Source organism: Natrix helvetica (genome assembly GCF_964273705.1).
Source record: "Natrix helvetica genome assembly, chromosome: 4".
NCBI classification, from domain to species: domain Eukaryota; kingdom Metazoa; phylum Chordata; class Lepidosauria; order Squamata; family Natricidae; genus Natrix; species Natrix helvetica.
In genome coordinates this window covers 32,046,868-32,067,235 of record NC_138550.1, presented here as the reverse complement: position 1 = coordinate 32,067,235, position 20,368 = coordinate 32,046,868, and the positions used below count along the sequence as shown (strand labels likewise).

General features: G+C 36.2%; 1 protein-coding gene across 2 annotated transcripts; it reads right to left on the bottom strand.

Moving 5' to 3' along the window:
• Nucleotides 1-4,992: 4,992 nt before the first annotated feature.
• CD200R1 (CD200 receptor 1) lies at nt 4,993-19,142 on the bottom strand. 2 transcript variants are annotated; one of them, XM_081950626.1, is made up of 6 exons: nt 18,885-19,142; nt 14,850-15,155; nt 12,480-12,722; nt 10,537-10,651; nt 9,914-9,974; nt 4,993-5,398 (listed from the first exon to the last, which is right to left on the bottom strand). In XM_081950626.1, exons 1-6 carry the CDS (start codon nt 18,967-18,969, stop codon nt 5,315-5,317), a joined length of 894 nt encoding a protein of 297 aa, XP_081806752.1. In that variant the 5' UTR covers nt 18,970-19,142; the 3' UTR covers nt 4,993-5,314. The 2 variants fall into 2 exon arrangements, with proteins under 2 accessions (XP_081806752.1, XP_081806753.1); XM_081950627.1 differs by having other exon boundaries at nt 9,914-9,971.
• Nucleotides 19,143-20,368: the final 1,226 nt, after the last annotated feature.

Genomic DNA, 20,368 nt, shown 5'->3' with positions numbered 1-20,368 from the left:
GACAAGTATTGAATAAGCCTTCAAATTTGGTCTTAGAGGGGGATTTGGTGATCACATACTTGTATAATAGCACAAAGAGAAGCATAAAAATGGCAAATGCCATCTTATTATTCTATTTCTTCCAGACAGCATTTTCTGTTTATTACTTTGTTTGTTTATTAGTTTGTTTCTGGAATTTTTACAAGGAATATATGTTATTCTTTTATGTGTAGTTTATCTTAATCACTTTCACTGGTCCTACAAATTTTCACAACTCTGTTCAAAATCAAATTTTTCAAAAATTGCGTGAAATAGTTGAAGAACAAAAAAAACTACCTCTGCTTAAACTTTTAAAAGCCTAGGATGTTTGTGGTACAGCTGTATTAAATACTTTGCATGCTGGCTTCAACCTTCTCTGGCGTCTACTGGACTATTCATCTGAATTTTACTTCTTCATACTGTAAATCCAAAAGGCAGAAAAGCAAGCTGTGTTAGAGTTTCTGCAGCTGTGCACTTAAAAATATGTAATGGCAACACTCAGGCAAGGAAGGGGAGTACCCCCTTTGCTCACATTCAGATTTATACAGCCATAAATTCCACTGGGGTAAAATGTCCGTGTCCAGAATAATTCATGATGACATCTTTTTACATCTTGTATGTGCCTATGTCTATACCTCTGTGTTCAAACAATTTCATAAAAATGGTTAATCTTTGCAAGAATTAAATTTAGTGTTCTGTTTTTCAAAAGAGCAACAGTCTTACTGAGATTTCACAAGGTTCTGGATAGACTGTCTAAATAAGCACATTTGAGCTAAGGAAGAGTTTGGCGTCAGTGAATTATTTACAGCTTTCTAAAGATTTCTTTTCATGCTTTGCCAGAGCCCCAAGTACAACAAATATGCATTGCTACCTTTAAAAACAACTTGACAACATGCAGTAGACTCTGGGTGATTTGATGCACAAAGTCTTAAGGAATAAGCAAGCATAATGGCAGCTATGTATAAGCCTAAATGCAGAAGGAAGGCAAAACTCCCAGCAATTTCTCAATTGCTCTAGTAGGTTAACTTAGATTATATTAATTGGAAGGCTATGGCTAATGACACACTACATGCAAATTACTCAGAAGCCATTTTTAAATAAAGAAGATCTGTTTTGAAAGGGATCCATTGAGTTGTAGAAAAAGATACAGTTGAGATACCTAATCTTTTAGGTAATAGGGTTGTGTTTTTATTGTCCTTAAATGTGAATTTACTCTAATTCTACAGTTTCAAAATATGTAATTTCCCCTTTAATATTCACAGAAAATTGCCATGCAGTTCTTCAATTTAAAAGAAAAGGAAGTACTAGACAAAGTACAGGCAATCTTTGACTTACCACCACAACTTACCACCAACATTTTTTTATTGCTAAGCAAGATAGTTGTTAAGTGAGTTTTGTCCCGTTTTACCTTTCTTGCCACAGTTGTTCAATGAATCACAGTGGTTGTTAAGCTAGTACCATGGTTATTAAGGGAATCTGGCTTCCTCATTGACTTAGCTTGTCAGAAAGTCGCAAAATGATCACATGACATGGGGGCACTGCAACTTTCATAAATATGAGTCAGTTGCCAAGCACCTGAATTTTGATCATGTGACCAAGGGGATTCTGCAACAGTTGTAAGTGTGAAAAACAGTCAGTGCTGTTGTAACTTTGAATGGTCACTAAATGAACTGTTTCTGTATCTGTAAGCTGAGATACTGAAATTTGTAGAAAATGGATGGGTTTCAAATCATGAAGAGCCCTAGGTTGCATTTAGTTTCATGTTCCATTAGGTTATGAGAGCCTTTCCATATGCTAAGTCAGAAGTATGATCGAAGTTCGGTCGAAGTTACACTGAAAAAAAGTGACATATTATGTAGAGATAGAGGTCATATAAAAGTTACGTAGGGGCCGTGTGCAGCAAACTGCCACGCCTCAGTATCTGTTTACCTCAAATGTCTATGAGCTCGCCTAATTAGCATCACCAGGCACCACCAAGATATGCGAGACTCTACCCTGGCTGGGATGTTCTTAAAGATTGACAAGGAGAATACACCAATAACGATGCTGTTGCTATATACTCTTTGCTGCTTGTTCTAACTGTATAAAAAGCAATAAACTCTGCGAAGGCAGAGAGACATTTTGGATACCCTGCTATGACTGGTTTCTGAATCCATCAATATTACATTGAAAAAAGTGACATGTAACCATTTTTCACACTTACAACCACTGCAGTATCACCCTGCTCACGTGATTTACGTTCAGACGCTTGACAAATGGTTCCTACTTATGACAGGGTTCCAGGTTCATGTGATCATCTTTTGTGACCTTCTGACAAGCAAAGTCGATGGGGAAGCCAGATTCATTTAACAAACGTGTTACTAATTTAACAACTGCAGTGACTCGTTTAACAAATGGGAAAAAAAGTTGTAGAATGGGACAAAACTCACTTAACAAATTTCTCAGCAACATAAATTCTGGGCTCAATTGTGATCATAAGTCGAGGACTACCTGTATACGTTAGTTTACTATTTAGAAATGGGGTGCATGCTTGTAATATCCTACTTTTTGTTTCACAAAAATTATTTAAACTAACAAGGCAATGAATGGATCACAATGTGTGTGTGCGCGCACCCACACACGCGCGCGCGCACACACACACGCACACACTGTGATCCATTCATTGCCTTGTTAGTTTGAAGAATATATCTGTATACTTTTGTACTATGACTAAACATTTCTGTTTTCCTTTCAAACAAAGTAATACAGTTGAGTTCCCTAAGTACCCTTATTTATCTGCTGTCTTGGTTCACATTGGGCACCAATGCTTCTACAGGCCTCAAAAACCCTTGAAATATCTTTAGGTTCTAATGTATATTTGGGTATCTATAGGCCCTGGTTCTTCCACAGATATTTGTCTGAGTTTATTTCATTTCCTCTAAAAAGTAAAACCAAGAAAAAAAGTTCAATGTCAATTTGCGGTGACACACATTCTCCTCCAAAGCATAATGTTTAGTAATTTTGCAACTGCAAGATATACATTTTTTAAAAAATCAACTCAATTTGAAACACTTTGGTTTCCATGAAAAACATATAGTCATTCACTGATTATAGTGATAATGTGAATGATCACTGCTATAATCTTCCTACATCACATAGGAGAGGTTCATGAATTGTCTAACTAATATTGTCAAAGAAATGTTGCAATGTACTAATAACAAATATCACCATGACGAAAACAAAGCTACTTTCTAAATTTAGCTTTCATAGCCAAGTGTGTCTAGGAAGCCGTGGAGGGAAACGATGGTGAGGGGGGGAAATATAATCCCTTCTCAAAAGTTCTGTAGAAATTATTTTCCCCAGGCTTCTACATGGAGAAATTCCCAAAAGAGAGAGAATGAATTTCTCCTGTGCAAACATTTACTGTAGAAAAGGTACAGAGGTTGCCATATAAATAGTTGGAATTCATATCATTTGTGGAGAGAAAAAATAATCTCTTTGAAGTCAGATATGATATACGGTGTTATTGAAAGTCAGGTTTGAATCCAATCACAGCAACAGTGTTTTGGCAAATAATGTGTTTCCATTATTGTTGACGTAACAATCTGCTGGCATCTCAAAAGGGCTGTTTTTCTCTTATTTTGTTTGTTGTTCTTTTCATGCATTCCATATTCTGCCACTCTCCTTCCCAGAATTCAAACCTATATCTATCCAGAAGGGCTTCAGAAGAAAGCAGACCAGTGGCCAGAAGTCATTTGTGGAACCATTTTGAACAATGTATTTGAACAGTGGAGGGAGGAAAGTACAGGTGAATGAATCTACGTGCTTTGTTTTCTTTTGATTTTTAATTTTTCCTCCTATAAATTTAGATCATAGATTGCTGCACATTTATCATATAAATTGTATATGCAATTTCCCTAATGTGTACACTTTTTGCAAGCAAATTAACTGATTGCATGTTATATTACTTTTATAGTTATGTATCTGTTTGTGGAAATGTTTTTCAAATAGACCTTCCATTCAAATTGGCAAGCTACTTTGAAAAATTCATTTAAATTCTAAGTCCAAACAAATCTCACTGTATATCCTCCTTTAGAGCTCTCTGAACAAACTTTCTGTACATTCAAAATCACATTCTGTCAAAACTGATCTCACTTACAAAAGGTAGCAATTAAGGTTTATTTATATGTGTTTACACATAATGAGCAATTGGCCTAAGACTTCCTGTTAACCTAATCTAGTTTTGTGTAATTATGTACACTTCAAAAATGCCAGAACAAGACCAAATATCAAGGAAAATGTTTTGACCAAATTCTTCATTCTTTCCACGAACTTCATTTATTCTGACTGTAAATGTCAAGTCATTTAGAGTATATTGTGTGCTTCTTGAATCACTTCAAATAATATTAATCTCATCCACTGTAAACAAAAAACAGGCAGTCTGTCCAAAAGTCTACAAAATCTCATGCTTTCCAAAAGGCAACAAACTACACTTAATGCTTAAAAATTGCACGTGTTTGATTGCAGTGTGTGAGTATAGAAAACTAGACATATCCAGAGAGAGGAAGCAAGCCAGGTTTCAGTATAATTTTTTCCTGAATAATAATCTTGTGGTTAGTTGATTCTTGGAGCTCTTTAAATTCAGCTCACTCTTAGGCAGAATTAGGGTAGAAGAATATCCACTTTTTTATGATTTTCACATCAGCTTTCTAAACTGATATTTTAGTCTTTGTGAGGAAAAAGTGCCTGGTACAGAAGAGGCCAGTAAAGTTCTTAGAAGAATCTGTGGTGATTAAAGAGAAATAGTTACTTATTTGTGCAAATGTCCTCATGTTCAGTGGAAAGATTGGTTTAAAGCAGGGGTGTCCAAACTTGGGAACTTTAAGACTTGTGGACTTCAACTCCCAGAATTCCCCAGCCAGCATGGCTGGCTGGGGAATTCTGGGAGTTAAAGTCCACAAGTCTTAAAGTTCCCAAGTTTGGACACCCCTGGTTTAAAGTTACTGCCATTGCCATTCATGTTGAGCCAGTCTGATGTAGTGGTCCAGGCATCATGCTAGAAGAAACCGAGTTCTAGTCCTGCCTTCAGCATAAATTAGCCCGCTTGGTGATTTTGAGAACATGAAAACAGTCATGGCAAAACATTTCTGAAAAAACTTGCCAGAAAAACTTCAGGGACATGTCCAGGTAGTCTCCAAGAAATTGGAGAAAAAAATAAGTTGCCATTCACTGTAATTAACACATTTTGCCCTTACGTACTTCTCCTCTCATTTCAGATCTGATGCTGTCTTACGTTGAAGATGAAAGATCGTAAGTGTTAACCTGATGAGAAATTACATGCTTTATCATATAATACATTTTCCACTTGCACAAAGGTGGCATATGGTTCCACGTCATTTTCCTATAAAACAAGAAAACATTTTGAGAAGAAAAGGCATGACATCTTCTGAATAAAGTTTTAAAACATTCTTTAAAAAAGGAAGCATGAATAACCCTGTCTATTTTTTTTCTTTCATTTTATATATACTGTTTATATTGCACTTATACCTGATGGGAACAATATGGCATAAATCACCTTTCCATGATTGGATTTTTGCATTACACAACACACTGAGATACTAATCATTGTAATTGGTTATTGAATCCATGTTTTATAACACAGGTGACATTTTGAGTTCTCATTAAACATCCTCCAGCCCTACAAAACTACACCCCGACACCTTATGAACAAGCATCGTTACATAGTGTGGGTAATAGCATAAACATTTCAATTTTGTTTTCTTTTTTTTACCAAAAGAGACTTATTCTTTCTTTCATTCCTTTTTAATCCTAGTATTCTCAGATCTAAAAGCAATTTTGTTTGGAATATTTGAAAGTAGAGGTACCCTGGAATTAAGTTGTAGAAAACTTTGAAAATGGCATCTTACTGGAAGAGACTAGAACAATGTTGGTGAACCTTTTCAGCACCGAGTGCCAAAACTGGAGAATGTATGTGTGCGCATGTGCCAGAAACCGAAAGTGCAGCTAACCAGTGTACATGTGCGCACCAGGCGTCTGCTCTTCCAGTTTCCAGCACATGCACCAGCCATCTGATCTTTCGGTTTCTGGCATGCATGAGTGTGTGAAGGCCAGCTGGCCACTCCAGTAAGGTGACATTCCTCTACAACTTAACCAGCCAGCTGGCGCACATATGTGCCAGAAACTGGAAGACCAGCTGGCCGGTACGCACATGCCCATTGGGAAGCTGCCCTTCCAGTTTCCGGTGCTCCCGCACAAGACCAGCTGGCCAGCGCACTGGAACTCAGAAAAGCAACAGGCGATGGCTCACATGTCCGGAGAGATGGCTCAGCGTGCCACTTCCAGCACGCGTGCCATAAATTCACCATCACGGTACTAGAACATCTTTTAAACGTAAAAAGTCTTCCAATTGTTATTTTCTGTCACAGTGCTTTGTGTTACTAATGGCAATTAACTACAGTGGATGGCAGGCCTGGAGGAATAGGGAAGATCCTTTTGGAATTAGAGACAAGAGTTAAGCTGTGACCCCTTTGCTTGTTATCTAAGATTGTAACTAGGTTCAATTAGACTAAAAGTAGACCATAATCCTCATAGCCTGTGGGGGATTTTATTTTGGAAGACAGCCCAGTCATCTAACTGAGTCCAGTATTGCTGTTAGAAACAAGTTTTAATTTATTTTCATTTTTTTATATGGAGAAAAAGGAAAAAAAATACAGCAACAGCACGTAGGCTTATATATCACCCAAAGATGCTTTACAGCTTTCTCTGAGCAGTTTACAATGTCATCATATTGCTCCCAACAATGTGGGTCATTTTACTGACCTCAGAAGGATAGGAGATTGGGTCAACTCGAGTCCCATCAGGATTGAACTCCAGACTGTGGACAGAGTTAGCCTGCAATACTGTATTCTAACCACTACACCATCAGGGCTCAGTTATGTATGATTGATAACATGATGAAAACATTGGAGGATAGATTTACGTATGTACTGTGCCCACCAGTTTTGACTTGCTGTGGTACTCCTTTTCTAATAGAGTACTGTTTCTATTGTGTTTTTTTTTTTTTTTTGAACAAAAATTTTATTGGTTTTACAAAAATTTTAGGAAAATGGGTGGTGGAAAAGGGTACAAATTATGGCAGCTACATTGTGCAGGAAATGGCACTCCCCCCCGACTCTCATAGTTTTCACTTGTTAATACATTAAGTAAAATACTACTTAACAATTTTTGACAGCATATTTTACCTTATATCTTCCAATATTTTCAATCTATTTTATATCCAACAGAAAAAAGAATTCCCTGTATCAGCAATTGCAGTGTTTTTCTAACTCACTTTTGTGATCTAAGTTTTCTCGATGTTGCCTCTTCCCCCCACCCCCACCCCCAGCAAGGCTCCGGCACCTCCCGTGTCTTGCGTGTCTTGTATAGTGTCAACAGCTTTGTCTAGGAGAGCATTGTTTTTTTCCATGAAGGCCTCCGCCTCCATAGTTGTATTAATTCTAAAGTACTGTTTCTATTGTTATGGCAGTGATAAGTAAGAATCTTTGCTGACTGCTATTGTGGGTATGCTTTAAGCATAAGTTGTGGTAAAGGTGACAATGTTGGTTGAATAGCTAAACTGAAGAAAGTTGAATCCAGCATTCAGAGTTTATCAGGAAGGAAGTAAACATTGAAGAAACTTCAATACATAACATTAATTAAGTGAATTAAAGCAGAATCTTAACAGCTTTCATGTACTAATTTCAAGTTATTATTGTGCATGACATTTATAGCTTGTTCAAACTGTTTATTATTCTCTGCTTGTATGCTTATATATAAAAATTAAATTGGGGTCCATATTATATGTTATTTCAAATACTGTCCTGTTGGTTGAAGAGGTATTATTGGGATAACTATCTGATTTGCTTTTTGTTTGTTCTAAAGGGCATCACTATTGATAATTGGTGATTATTAGTGATTATTAATTAGCAGGAAACCAATGATTATTAATGAACAGGAAACCAGTGATTATTGATGAGCAGGAAAACACTGGTTGCAAGAACTTCCAAATTGGATGGAGAGAAAAAGGAAAAAAGTCAGTAAGAATCAAGACTGATATTTCACTGTCTACAATGAAAGAGTTAAAAGCTATTCTTTCAAATCAGATGGAGGTTCTTGAAAGTAAGACAAATAAATATGATGACATTATCCAACAAAAATTGAAGCATAGCAAAGAAAAAAATGCAAAAATTGTTTACAGCAAACAAGGAAATGCAGATATTTAATTACAAGAAGATTTTGGAAGGGAAAGCTTACTTGACAAGAAGAAAAGACAAAATGTAATTATTTGGATTTTGATGCAGATTAATTACTAGAGATTCAAAAAGTGTTTAGAATTAATTCCTTTGTCGATCAAACGTTTTTAATAAATGAAATGGCTGTAATATAATTGAAATGGCAAACTATTCTGTTAAAAGTGAATGAAAATATTGAAATTATTATCATGTGCTTAAGAAAATAATGTGTTTAAGAAACATAAAAACTTGGCATGCTTGACATCGTATTTATAAAGCATAAATAAAAGTATATGGCTGCATTCCATTTGGAAGTATTGATGATGGGACAAAAGTATTCATTTATTCAAAGAAAGATGTTAACTAACTCTTAGAATGTATCAGCAAACATCTAACTAGTTATGATAAACAGCAGAGAGTCAAGCCTATATAACTGTAATCTATAAAATACTCAAACCGTAAATTAAGGATAAGATGGATAAAACTAAGATGTCAATAAATATTAATAGCTTAACAATTCATTTAACAGGAAGCTGATTCTTTTAAAGCTTGCTGTTGATTATTCAGCCTTGATTGCTTGTTGCACTTATTTCCTTTATGAAACTTGGGTTGACAAAACATATCAGATTCTGCATTTAAACTTGAAAGTTGTTACAAGAATTAAATAAAGGATGTTTCATTAAAAAGGAAGGAGGAATGGGAGGGAATGTTAAGAAGAATGTCTAAAAAACAGCTCAGAAATATGGCATAATAATTAAGTATGTTTACTAACATACTGTAACTGTAAGCTTGTGTCTCCTTGTTGCTTTGGAAAGAGCATCATCTTGCCAAATACTTGTTTTTGCATGGTGCCTACAATCCACTACAGGTAGTTCTTGACTTACGACCACAATTGAACCCAAAATGTATGTTGCTAAATGGTAAATGTGTTATGTGAGTTTTGCCTCATTTTACTGTAGTTGTTCAATTAGTAACACCGTTGTTAAGTGAATATGGTTTCCTTCTTGATTTTGCTTGTCAGAAGGTTGCAAAAGATGATCCCATGACCCCAGGGCGCTCTAGCCATCATAAATACGGGTCAGTTGTCAAGCATACAAATATAAATCATGTGATCGTGAGGATGCTGCAATGATCATAAGTGTGAAAATGGTCATTTTTTTCAGTGCCGTTGTAATTTTGAATGGTCACTAAATGAACTGTTGTAAGTCGAGGACTAACTGTACATCTCTGACTCAGAAAAGGAGCTTGCATCTTAAGAATTACAGCTTCCTTTCTTGTATCTCACTTTCAGTGGTCCATCAGATAAGGCCTTTGGGCCTACAAGTATTCTATTGACTGAAACTGTAGTGCTTGCAACCCACAGAGCTGGATGTGACTCAGCAGCTCTAGACTTTGGTATTAGAATTGCTTGCATATTGGTACTTTGTTTTCAAGCCAAGAGTGATTTTTATCTGTTAAATTGCATTGCTAGACACAGTATTCCGAAAAGATGGCTAGGTCAAGGCATAAACAAGCACAGGTAAATCCTCCTAAAAGTTATTGTGAGCTTTACAATGCAACAATCATTTTTTAAAAAAATTAAAGGCTAGTTTGAAACAGATCAATTATTGTTTCCTCGGTCTTACCTGGATGGTTTGTCCTGAAATTGTTTCTATATTTGTAGTTGTAGTGATTTTTCTTTTGCTGCTATGACAGGAGGAAGAAGGAAAATAGTCAGATCCCCTTCTCTCAATAAATGCCGCCGCAAACGAGTTTTGTTCAATTTTTAAGAAAAGGCAGTTCAAATTTATACCACTTACAACAAAGTGTCTTTTCAGTTTAACCATACTTTCCTCATAAGAAAAGATGCAAGGTTGCAGAGTTAAAATGAAGGGACAGTTTACCACTTCCTTCGTGTTCTGAGTCCTGTCTCCTGCTCTAGAATTACCATCATTCTGCCATAACTCTTTCCCCTTTCGCTTTTCCCCTCATTTTACACTTCATTGCACAAGCAACACTGCAGCATTCAAAGTGCAATGGTTTCACTAGTGCAGTAGTAGACCCAGTCTTCCGGCAGTGTCTGCAAGGCAGAGTGACATGCTACAAGCTCTGCTCCTTTTGTGTGGGTTCTAAAGGGGAGGGGCTTGTATTGCAATGCTCTGCCTGCCATCTTGCCAATGTCTCTACTCCCACAAATGTTTCCGTGATCAACTCCGATAAATAATGAAAGAACCATGAATGGATTTAAATTAAAACTTGGTATACATACCTTCCACAGAACCTCCAGAGATAGATGGAAAGTGAAAATCCAAGTATTCCCAAAAGACCAGTAAGACAGCTATAGAGAATGATCATGGTAGAACTTTCCTTTTTTTCATTAATAACTGAGAAAAGTGTAAAGTGTGAGAAATAATCAGTAGGAGAGATTAAAGCCCTTATTTAATACATTAAATAAACAAAAAGGGGTCAGAAAAGAAAATAGAATGACTAATTATCATTTAGATATGTGCCTAGACAAAGTCGTGTTTTCTAATTTAAAAGGTTATTTAAGACTTTGTATACAAGACTCAGTATTCATTGCGAAATCTTTATTGCTTTAAGCTATAAGAAGTCCTGGCAATAAATACACATAGGAATGCAAATATCCAACCTTTCTACAAAAGTAACTGGGACTTTCAATCTCTGCAATTTAAGCAGAGAGGCAATCACTATCTAGCCACCCTAATTGTTTGAAGGAAATATTAATGAGTACTTTATTTCTAGTATTAATAGCATTCATTACTATGCTGATTTTTTGAGAGGGCAGCAGAATTAGAATTCACACACCAGTGGAAGCAGAGGCTTTCGCGAAAAAACACAGTGCTCTTTTAGGTGAAATGGGGGATGTTACATAAGAAACAAGGGAGGGAGGGGCTGAGGCTCAGCCGGTGGATGGGAGAGAGGATGCAACAGCTAGAAGACTCAGATCACAAAAGTGATTTGGAACACTATTGCAATTGTTGCTACAATGTACTTTCATGGAAGTGATACAAAACAAATGACTGAAACATACTGATGATTTTGTGTTAAATTTAAAACTGCTAATACTTAGGTAAATGTTGATATTTTTCTATCATTGTTTGTAAAAGTTGCAAGACCTGGGGGGGCTTCTCCCCCCCCCGCACGATGTAGCTGTCAAAATGTTTTATAACCCTATAACCCTTTTCCCTTGAATTTTTTTTTAAAACCAATAAAAATTTGAACAATAAAAAAAATAGCATTCATTACTAGTTCCAACTTACTTGCTTAAATAATTTCATAATTAGTACCTATATCAATAGTTTAATAATAAGCGCACCCTTTCCTCAATTCCCATGGCTTAAGCAAATAACATAAAAATAATTAGAGAAAATTGAAATCTGTGAGACACATAACCCATGTGCCCCACCCTCCTGCACATACACAGACACCCCCCCATACAGGCACATGTAACCCCCCCCCACTCCCACCATGCATGCACACATGATCCCCTCCCAGCACCCCATTTTGGGCCTAGGCCTCCCTGCAGCCTCTTGGGAGCAAAACCTCATGCACGCATGCACCCCCCATGCATGCGCCCCACCCCCTGTGCATGCACAGCAGAGACCCAAAAATCAGCTAGCCAGTGGGAGGCGTGCACGCATGCACGGTGGAGCTGAGCTGGGGCGAGCCCACAGAAAGGGCTCGGTGTGCCACAGGTGGCACGTGTCCAGGGCCAGATTTAGATGAAAAGAGGCCCTAGGCTATTCCACTTATGGGGCCCTTTCACCTCCCATTTTTAAGTTTGTAAATTACATGAGAGATAATAAAATACATCATTACTGTGATATATATCAATATATTAAATGAAACATGTTGTAATTGGTACTAACCTTTATAAAAAATGTGGCACGGATAATAAATAAAAATAAAAGGCCCCTTTTGATCTTGAGGCCCTAGGCTGAAGCCTAGTTAGCCTATAGGAAAATCCGGCCCTGCACGTGTCCCATAGGCTCACCATCACGGGCCTAGCAGTAGGCCATGTGTGATGATAGGAAAGACCCTTTGTCCATCAGAGTAAATAGCTCTGAGCTAAATAGACAGCCTGATATATTACTTATTTGCTTATTTAAAAAGTCAGCAAAGAACAGAGACCTCCAGATTACTGTAAACCAAATATGACTTGAAACTGATGATTAAATGCTTAAATTTTACCTGATAGAGTTAAGATAAGTGACGTTCTCCCAGTAGGATGGGAGATGATGCATGTAAGCTTATCCTCATTAACATTTTTGATATTATATGTACTGATGACGGTCTTTGTGCCATTTGGCAATATTTCAATCACATTTTGAGAGTCTCCTGGTGGATGCCAGGATATCCCCGCAGCTGGTTTTCCTGCAGCTGCCTTGCACACAGCAGTGCCATTGGCATGAGTCAAGGACACTTCTGGAGACACTAAAATGAAATGGGACATATAAGAAATAATTAATTACATTTACCAAGCTAGCACCCATTTAGTGTGAGAGGCATCTTATTATCAGATTTCCAGCCACATTTACTCATCAGTAAGCACATGATAGAATAAAATGAAAATACCCATGTATTTTCCAAGAAATGCACCAAATAATGTTGAGAAGTAGGGGTCACTACAAAAAAGCATGTATTTGAGCAACCAGAATTGCAGAGTTGGAAGGGACCTTGTAGGTCATCTAATGTAACCCTCTGCTCAAGCAGGAGACTATACCATTTCTGACAAGTGACCGTCCAGTCTCTTCTTGAAAGCCTCCAATGATGAAGCACCCTTCTGAAGGCATTACATTGGTGGATTGTTCTGTCAGAAAATTTCTCCTTGTTTCTAGGTTGAATCTCTCCTTGATCAATGTCCATCCATTGTTCCTTGTCAGGCCTTTGGGTGCTTTCAAAAATAGGTTGTCCCCAGAGGTGGGTTGCTCCTGGTTTGGCCCGGATATGGCAAACCAGTAGTAATGGCAGCAGGAGTCCCCGCCCACCTGCCTGGACACTTCTGCGCATGCGCACCCAAACTGGTAGTAAAAAATTTAGCAATCCGCCACTGGTTGTCCCCCTCCTCTGTGACAATCCCTCAAGTATTGGAACACTGCTAACATGCCACCCCTGGTGCTTCTCTTAACTAGATTAGCCATACCCAGTTCCTGCAACCGTTCTTCATATGTTTTAGCCTCCAGGCCCCTAATCATCTTTGTTGCTGTTCTCTGCACTCTTTTCTAGAGTCTCAACATCTTTTCTTATAATGTAGGGACCAAAACTGGATGCAGAATTCTAGATGTGGCCTTACAATCAATAATATATACCCTCATATTGCTGCCACATACTTAGTTTTGCATGAGTTTTTCTTTTCTTAGCTTGGTTTTCTGTCTGTGAATATAGAAAAAAGTAGGTGTTCCCTCCCTCCCTCCTTTCCATCCCCTCCCCTTATCAGGTTTTCCATTCTTGCAACATCACAAATTAATCATCAGTTAATCCCCTTGGTTAATTGCAGTGCTGATAATAAAATTACTCTATTGCTCATAAAAACCATCACAGAAAGCCTCTCCCCAGATTGTTGAAGGAAAATAGCATGAGGGTTGGAGGTTTTGCCAAATGTTCCGTGTGTGAGCATTGCATGCGTAATAAAAAGATAATATAAGTGAGGTCTAGCCTTGCTTGGGGCCATGATGGGCAGATAAATATAAATGTTTTATGATCCCAAAATATTTTAAGAATATCAATAGGAATTGAAATGGTACAGCAAGATTGCAACATTGACAACAGTGTTCCAACAGCTCAGAGCAGGGAGACATTGGGATGTCTCCCAATGTCTCCCTGCCACAAAGAAGAGGGAGTCAAGCTATTCTCCAAAGCACCTGATGGTTAGCGTTGGAAATTTTTAAGAAGAGATTGCATAACCATTTGTCTGAAATGGTATATGGTTTCCTCCCTAAGCAGGGAGTTGGACTAGAAGACCTCCAAGGTCCTTTCCAACTATTCTATTCTATTCTTATACATGGCCAACTAACTGGTTAAGATCTGTTGATGAGTTATAGGAATATTGAATATATATGTTGGCATTTGAAAAATATGGAAGATGAAACTTCAAATTCTTTAGGTTTTCAAAAATGAGCAATGCCTACATTTTGCAAGTTTTAAATGAAGATAATAATCGGCTGATACTTCATAACAATCTGCAGCTCCTCCCCACTTCTGAAAGCAGAAGGATGGTGGGAGTTTCCTAGAAAATGCCAGGAAATGGGATAGCTGACTGCAAACATTAGTAATAAATGTAAAGCAGGACAGTTGAAACACCTGAGGGAAGTCTACCAAGTATCATCTTACATTAATAATGCTGAAGGTACTACTGTGCGTTAAGCACATTAATGAAAACAGGATATTACAAGTACAAGAAAATGTATTAATCATTAGAATATATTTTATGTTTGCATTTTAATATTATAAACTGTTTTGAGATATCCTTCAAAATGACATAAATGTATGAAAAATAAATATAATAGTTCTGACTATAAAAATCCAAGACAATGGTTTTAAATATCATATGTTGTTTCTTACCTGATAAAGATACTTTATATTCATGGTTTAACATTCCTTTAGCGGTAGCAATGAAACATCTATATATTCCTTCACTGGACATTTGAAATGATTTTATCTGAACAGCAGAATCTTCTTCCGGTCTAGATACCCAATCTATGAAGTCCTTACTGCAGTTTCTGGCTATGGTATTGTTCTCTCTCTTAAATGATAAATGGCAATGTCGTCCATTGTTAAAGTTCACCTTCCATACTGTCAGATTATATCTTTCCGGAGGACAGTGCAATTCAATGGTTGTTCCAAGCTTTGCATATTTACTGGATTTATCTAGAAAGATGTAGAAAGAAATGTTATCAAGAATTATTATAGGTAAACACCGTTGTCCATGAAGATGCTCCTCCCCACAGGAGGAAACCCACATTTTAGAAAATAAATGGTGACAAGGCCAAACTGGTGGACCTATGGTAAAATAATATAATTTAATTTAGGAGATACTACCGTCAAATCTAAGGAGGAGTTAGAATCAGAAGATCATGCTTGTCATTGGTTTACATACTTACAATGGAAAGAAAGATTTAAACTAGATAAAAAGAATCGTGGGTTTAACTTTGTTGAAAATGAATTGGATACTTTACTGTGTGGTAGTGATGAACATATTATTGCAAAAGTCTATAAAGTGTTATTGGATTTAAATCTGGGAAATAAATAAGTAAAGCATTGTATGATTCAGAAGGCAAGGAATTTTGGATATAATGTAATGCTTGAACAGTGGGAGAATATGTGAAATAAAGGTTTAAAGTTTACATTAAGCTATAATTTAAAAGAATTTTTTATCAGATGATGTACCGTAGCTATTTAACTCCAGATAAATTGTCAAGAATTGTCAAATGAATGTTGGAAATGTAAATGTAAAGAAAGGACTTTTTATCCTCTATGGTGGACATATGATAAAGCAAAGAAATATTGGAGTAGGATTCCTATCTTAATACAGAAAATTATTAAAGTGAATATGGAAAAAAACAGAAACGTTTCTTTTGGGTTTAATGGAACAAAACTTGCGGGGAAAATTGATGTTGTATATGCTAACGCAGGGGTGTCCAAACTTGGGAACTTTAAGACTTGTGGACTTCAACTCCCAGAAATCCCCAGCCAGCCATGCTGGCTGGGGAATTCTGGGAGTTGAAGTCCACAAGTCTTAAAGTTCTCAAGTTTGGACACCCCTGTGCTAACGGCAGCAAGACTATGCACAAAAATGGAAGGTCACTGCGAGCCCTACAATGGATGAATGGCTGCAAAAACTGATGGACTTAGCTAAATTGACTGCTTTGATTAAAGAAAAAACACAAATAACTTTACCACTTCTGTGCTTGAGGTGGAAAAAGATGAAATTTTGATCTTGGGTTTTACCAGTGAGATAGATTTGTTGTTACAGAAATGGCTAGTTTCTAGAATTATTATAACAAAGTAAAAAGTTGAGCGTAGATCTTAATGCCTTATTCAACTGCACCAAAGGAGTCGGAAGTCAATGCCTTTTTTCCCTTTTTCTCTTTATTTCTCCCACTATTCACTCCCCTTTTTCCTTCCCTAACTTCCCTAATATTTCCCAAATATTCTCTTTGTATGTTATATTATAAACGTATATATGTACATACATACGTACATATATGCATACATACATACAATTATTATAAGTAAACAGGCGGTAAGAGAGATGTTGCAGAGTAACTTGGCCTGGTGGTACCCACAAAAGATAATTTTAAAAGATGATTTTGCTACCAGCATAGCAAGATTTACTCACAAAAGAGTACCAATAGGCCAATATTTATTTCCTTGTTTGTTAAATTGATTTATATGGCCACCCATTTAACAAATGAAATTCTCAGTGCCTAGCAACACATTAAAAACAATGGTTAACAAATGGCCTAATCCTACAGTGACCTCTGAGAACCCAATGTGTTACACCCTATCAGTATAAACTAAAGTATGCAAAGAATAGAAAAATATTAAAAGTACTAAAAATAAAAATTTAAAAGAGAAAAGAAACAGAAGCCAAACTAAATTGAATGTACCTCAAACCATTCACTATACTTCTCTCCACTTTTCTACGCCTGCAAATCACTCTTGCTTCTATCACATTGATACACTGATTAATTCACTGCCATTTTGTACATTAGCCTTCTCACTCCTCTTTTTCTGAGGATCTCACCCACTCTATCCAACCATGGTTCAGCCCTTTTTCTCAATCCATTCATTCTTCCCTCATTTGCTTGCTTTCAAGTTCAATTATCATTCAATCCCTTTATATGGCCAAACCGCTTGAATGTACTCCTTTTGCATTGATCACTCACTTTTGTATTATTGAGCACACATTTATTAATGATATTACATCTTCTAGTTTTACCACATAACTAATTTTTCACCATTTTCGCATATATAACTTCCAAGTTTCATTTCACATTTCCCATCAAAGACAACTGCCTTTGATACATTAATTTTGAGGTTCATGTTTGTGGCATTATGCAATGTGTCTAACATTTCCTAAATGTCATTCAGATTTTCAATAGCAAACATATTATCTTTATATAAGAGAACACACACATTTGTTTTCATGATGTCAGGACAGCTGTGGCTAGAAAGTGTTGTTTATCAATGATGCAATCTCTTTCCAAAAGTAAGGCTGTTGCCTTCCACAATAGCTTTCCAAAAATCACCAAAGGCTAAAGTTATACAGAGCGTCTACGGGACATAATCCTTCATCGTCACCCCTTTTTAATTACATGCTTTCATTTTTATTGTAACTATTAACTTAGGGCTTTTTTAGTTCTTTGTATTATAAAGGATAGGGCATAATTTCTTATTTTTTATCACAGCTGTTTTATTATTTGGTTTTGACTCTGAAGGATGTTTTTATTGTGTATTATTTTGTTGTAATGTAACCTATTGGATTTTTGAATTATTTGGTGGCCTACGTATTCAATAAATATTTTCCTAGCATTTTCACAAACATTCTTTATACATTTATCAATAAATAAATTAAAAACCAAGTTGGACTAGAAGACCTCCAAGGTCGTTTCTAATTCTGTTATTCCTACTTTTTTCCATAGCATGGGTTGACTCAATAACTATTTTAATAAAGGAAATTTTGATTTAACATATAACATCATTAAATTAATAAATTAATAAATTTTGCATTACCTCCTACAAAGAGAATAGCACCCTTGAAGAACATCTTTGATCTAAATAAAATGTTTGTGAGATATCATACTCTTTCAAACAATTTCTCCTGATAGGGATAGCCCTATAAAACTTACAATACGAAAGCATAAATTTATACTTTTTACTATAATGTCCAAGTTATACTACAAAACTAAATAAATTATTGATTTAGCAAGTAGCATTCAGAAACATATTAAACAAGGCATCTTATTTCCTAAGGTCAAATTTGAAAGTGGCTTCCAGAATCATTCAACTGGATTCTATAGTTTTTACATTAAATTAGGCATGTATACATAGTGATGCAAAGTCAATATGGCATGATGTTTAGATTACTAAGGTGATACTTTTTAATTACTCACTGTAAAGTTTATAGCATTAGTTAATAGATGGCCATTTCCCAACTATTAACATAATCTGGATGGCTGCGAACATAAAACGTGTGAAGGAAGAACAATATGTGCAACTCTGGAAGAATTTTGGAATAAAAACTTAAACAAACCATAATATAAAAATAATAAAGAAGTAAAATAAATTACTACGTACATATATCACGATAACTTAGAATGATTATCCATTTTTCTCACTCTATCGTTATTATTTGGGTTATAATATAAATTTACATTCGTATAATAACACCACTTACTTTCAACAAGATAAAGCAAGGGTCATTGCTTTAGGAACGTAGGTGTTGACAATGACTTACAAAAAATATTCTATCTTTAAAAATTGTTTAAATATATCCCAGATCTTTTGCAAAATATCCTACTCCTTTCCAAAACAGAGAAGCAAATGTTCCAGGGAAAGACAACATCTTTACTTACTTTAAGATATTGAACTTACCAGATACTGCCATGGCCATCATAATAGTGAGAAAGGTTCCAGCACCCCAAATCTTCATAATAAAATCACTGCATTTTGCTTCCATGGTTCACACAATTGCTTCTCTATTTGACCCATTCTATAGTACGACTATTTGTTGTTCTCATGAGCATCTTTTAAACTCCAGATGGCATTTCTCCTGCTTTTAACATCCTTTCATTTCGGCAGCAACTGATGAACAATTTTGCATCTGTCAGCTGCCTTTGTACTGTGCAAGACTTCCTGTGCTTACAGTCAAAATGTGATCACTGAGGAAACAGATCAAGCATTTTTCTCATTTGTTCCCTAAAGAAAGCTGCTGTCATATGAAGATAAGTTTTTCCAGTAAAATTCAGAAAAAGAAGAAGGCAGCCAAGCTGAACCCAGGCGCTGTCTCAAAGCAGTCTCTACTTCTCTATTTGATCTCCACAAACATTTTCTGACATTATTTTCATGTAAATTGAAAAGCTGTTACATAACAAATTGGCTATGATTGAATACATAAAAACATATAAATCAATCATAAATTTACTGGCCATTTAAAAAAACATCAGAACACTTGAAAACAACTTAAAAAACCAAACAGATAAGAAGCAATTACTTTGTTTTCTATTTCATAGGGAGAGGGCCCTCTACCTCATTTTCTCTCCTCATTCTACCTCTCCTGAGCTCTCTACCTCATTTTGTCTGTTAAAGAGAAGAGCAGGAGAAGCTACATGACCTGCTCTAAGCTCCCTAGAGCAGGGGTCTCCAACCATGGCAACTTTAAGACCGGTGGACTTCAACTCCCAGACTTCTCTGAGAGTTGAAGTCTACCAGGCTTAAAGTTGCCAAGGTTAGAGAGAGCGTCCCGTAGACTAGCTTGCTGCCTTGGGTGTGATGAAAGATGTTATGGACAGTAAAAATACCATACAATCAATTGTCAAGCAAAAAATGTCACTATTGACATTTTTTTCTATATCTTTACAAATATTTTAAAGGTTTTTAAAAAGGTTATACAGTATTATATTTTGCAGTTTCTGAACAAAAATATGAAGTAGGACAATAAAGTGTGCGATTAAAAAAAAACCAGTGCTTAAATTGGATACTGAGAATGGTTCTATGCTTCTGGTGGGTGTTTAAGTTCAAAACAAGTTTACAGAAAAGAAATAACTGTATTAATTTCCACTAATGTGATTCAAAAGAATACAATAGTTTAGTTTTCTAAGAAATACAGTGTTTCTGCCAAGGTACCCTTTGATAAATATATATATAAATAGCAGAGACCACTAAATGGAAATTAAAATTAGTTTTTACAGTGTTCACTCTTTGCTATTTCTGATCCTAGTATGCAGAAGTGGGTGTCATATAATGTAACAAGTGGTTCGTCCAGAGCCAAAAACATGAGCGCACACACTTCAAACACACGTCGATTACATAGGACGAGATAGCGTCAGGACAGGGCACGGGCATAGCTGCTTGTTGGA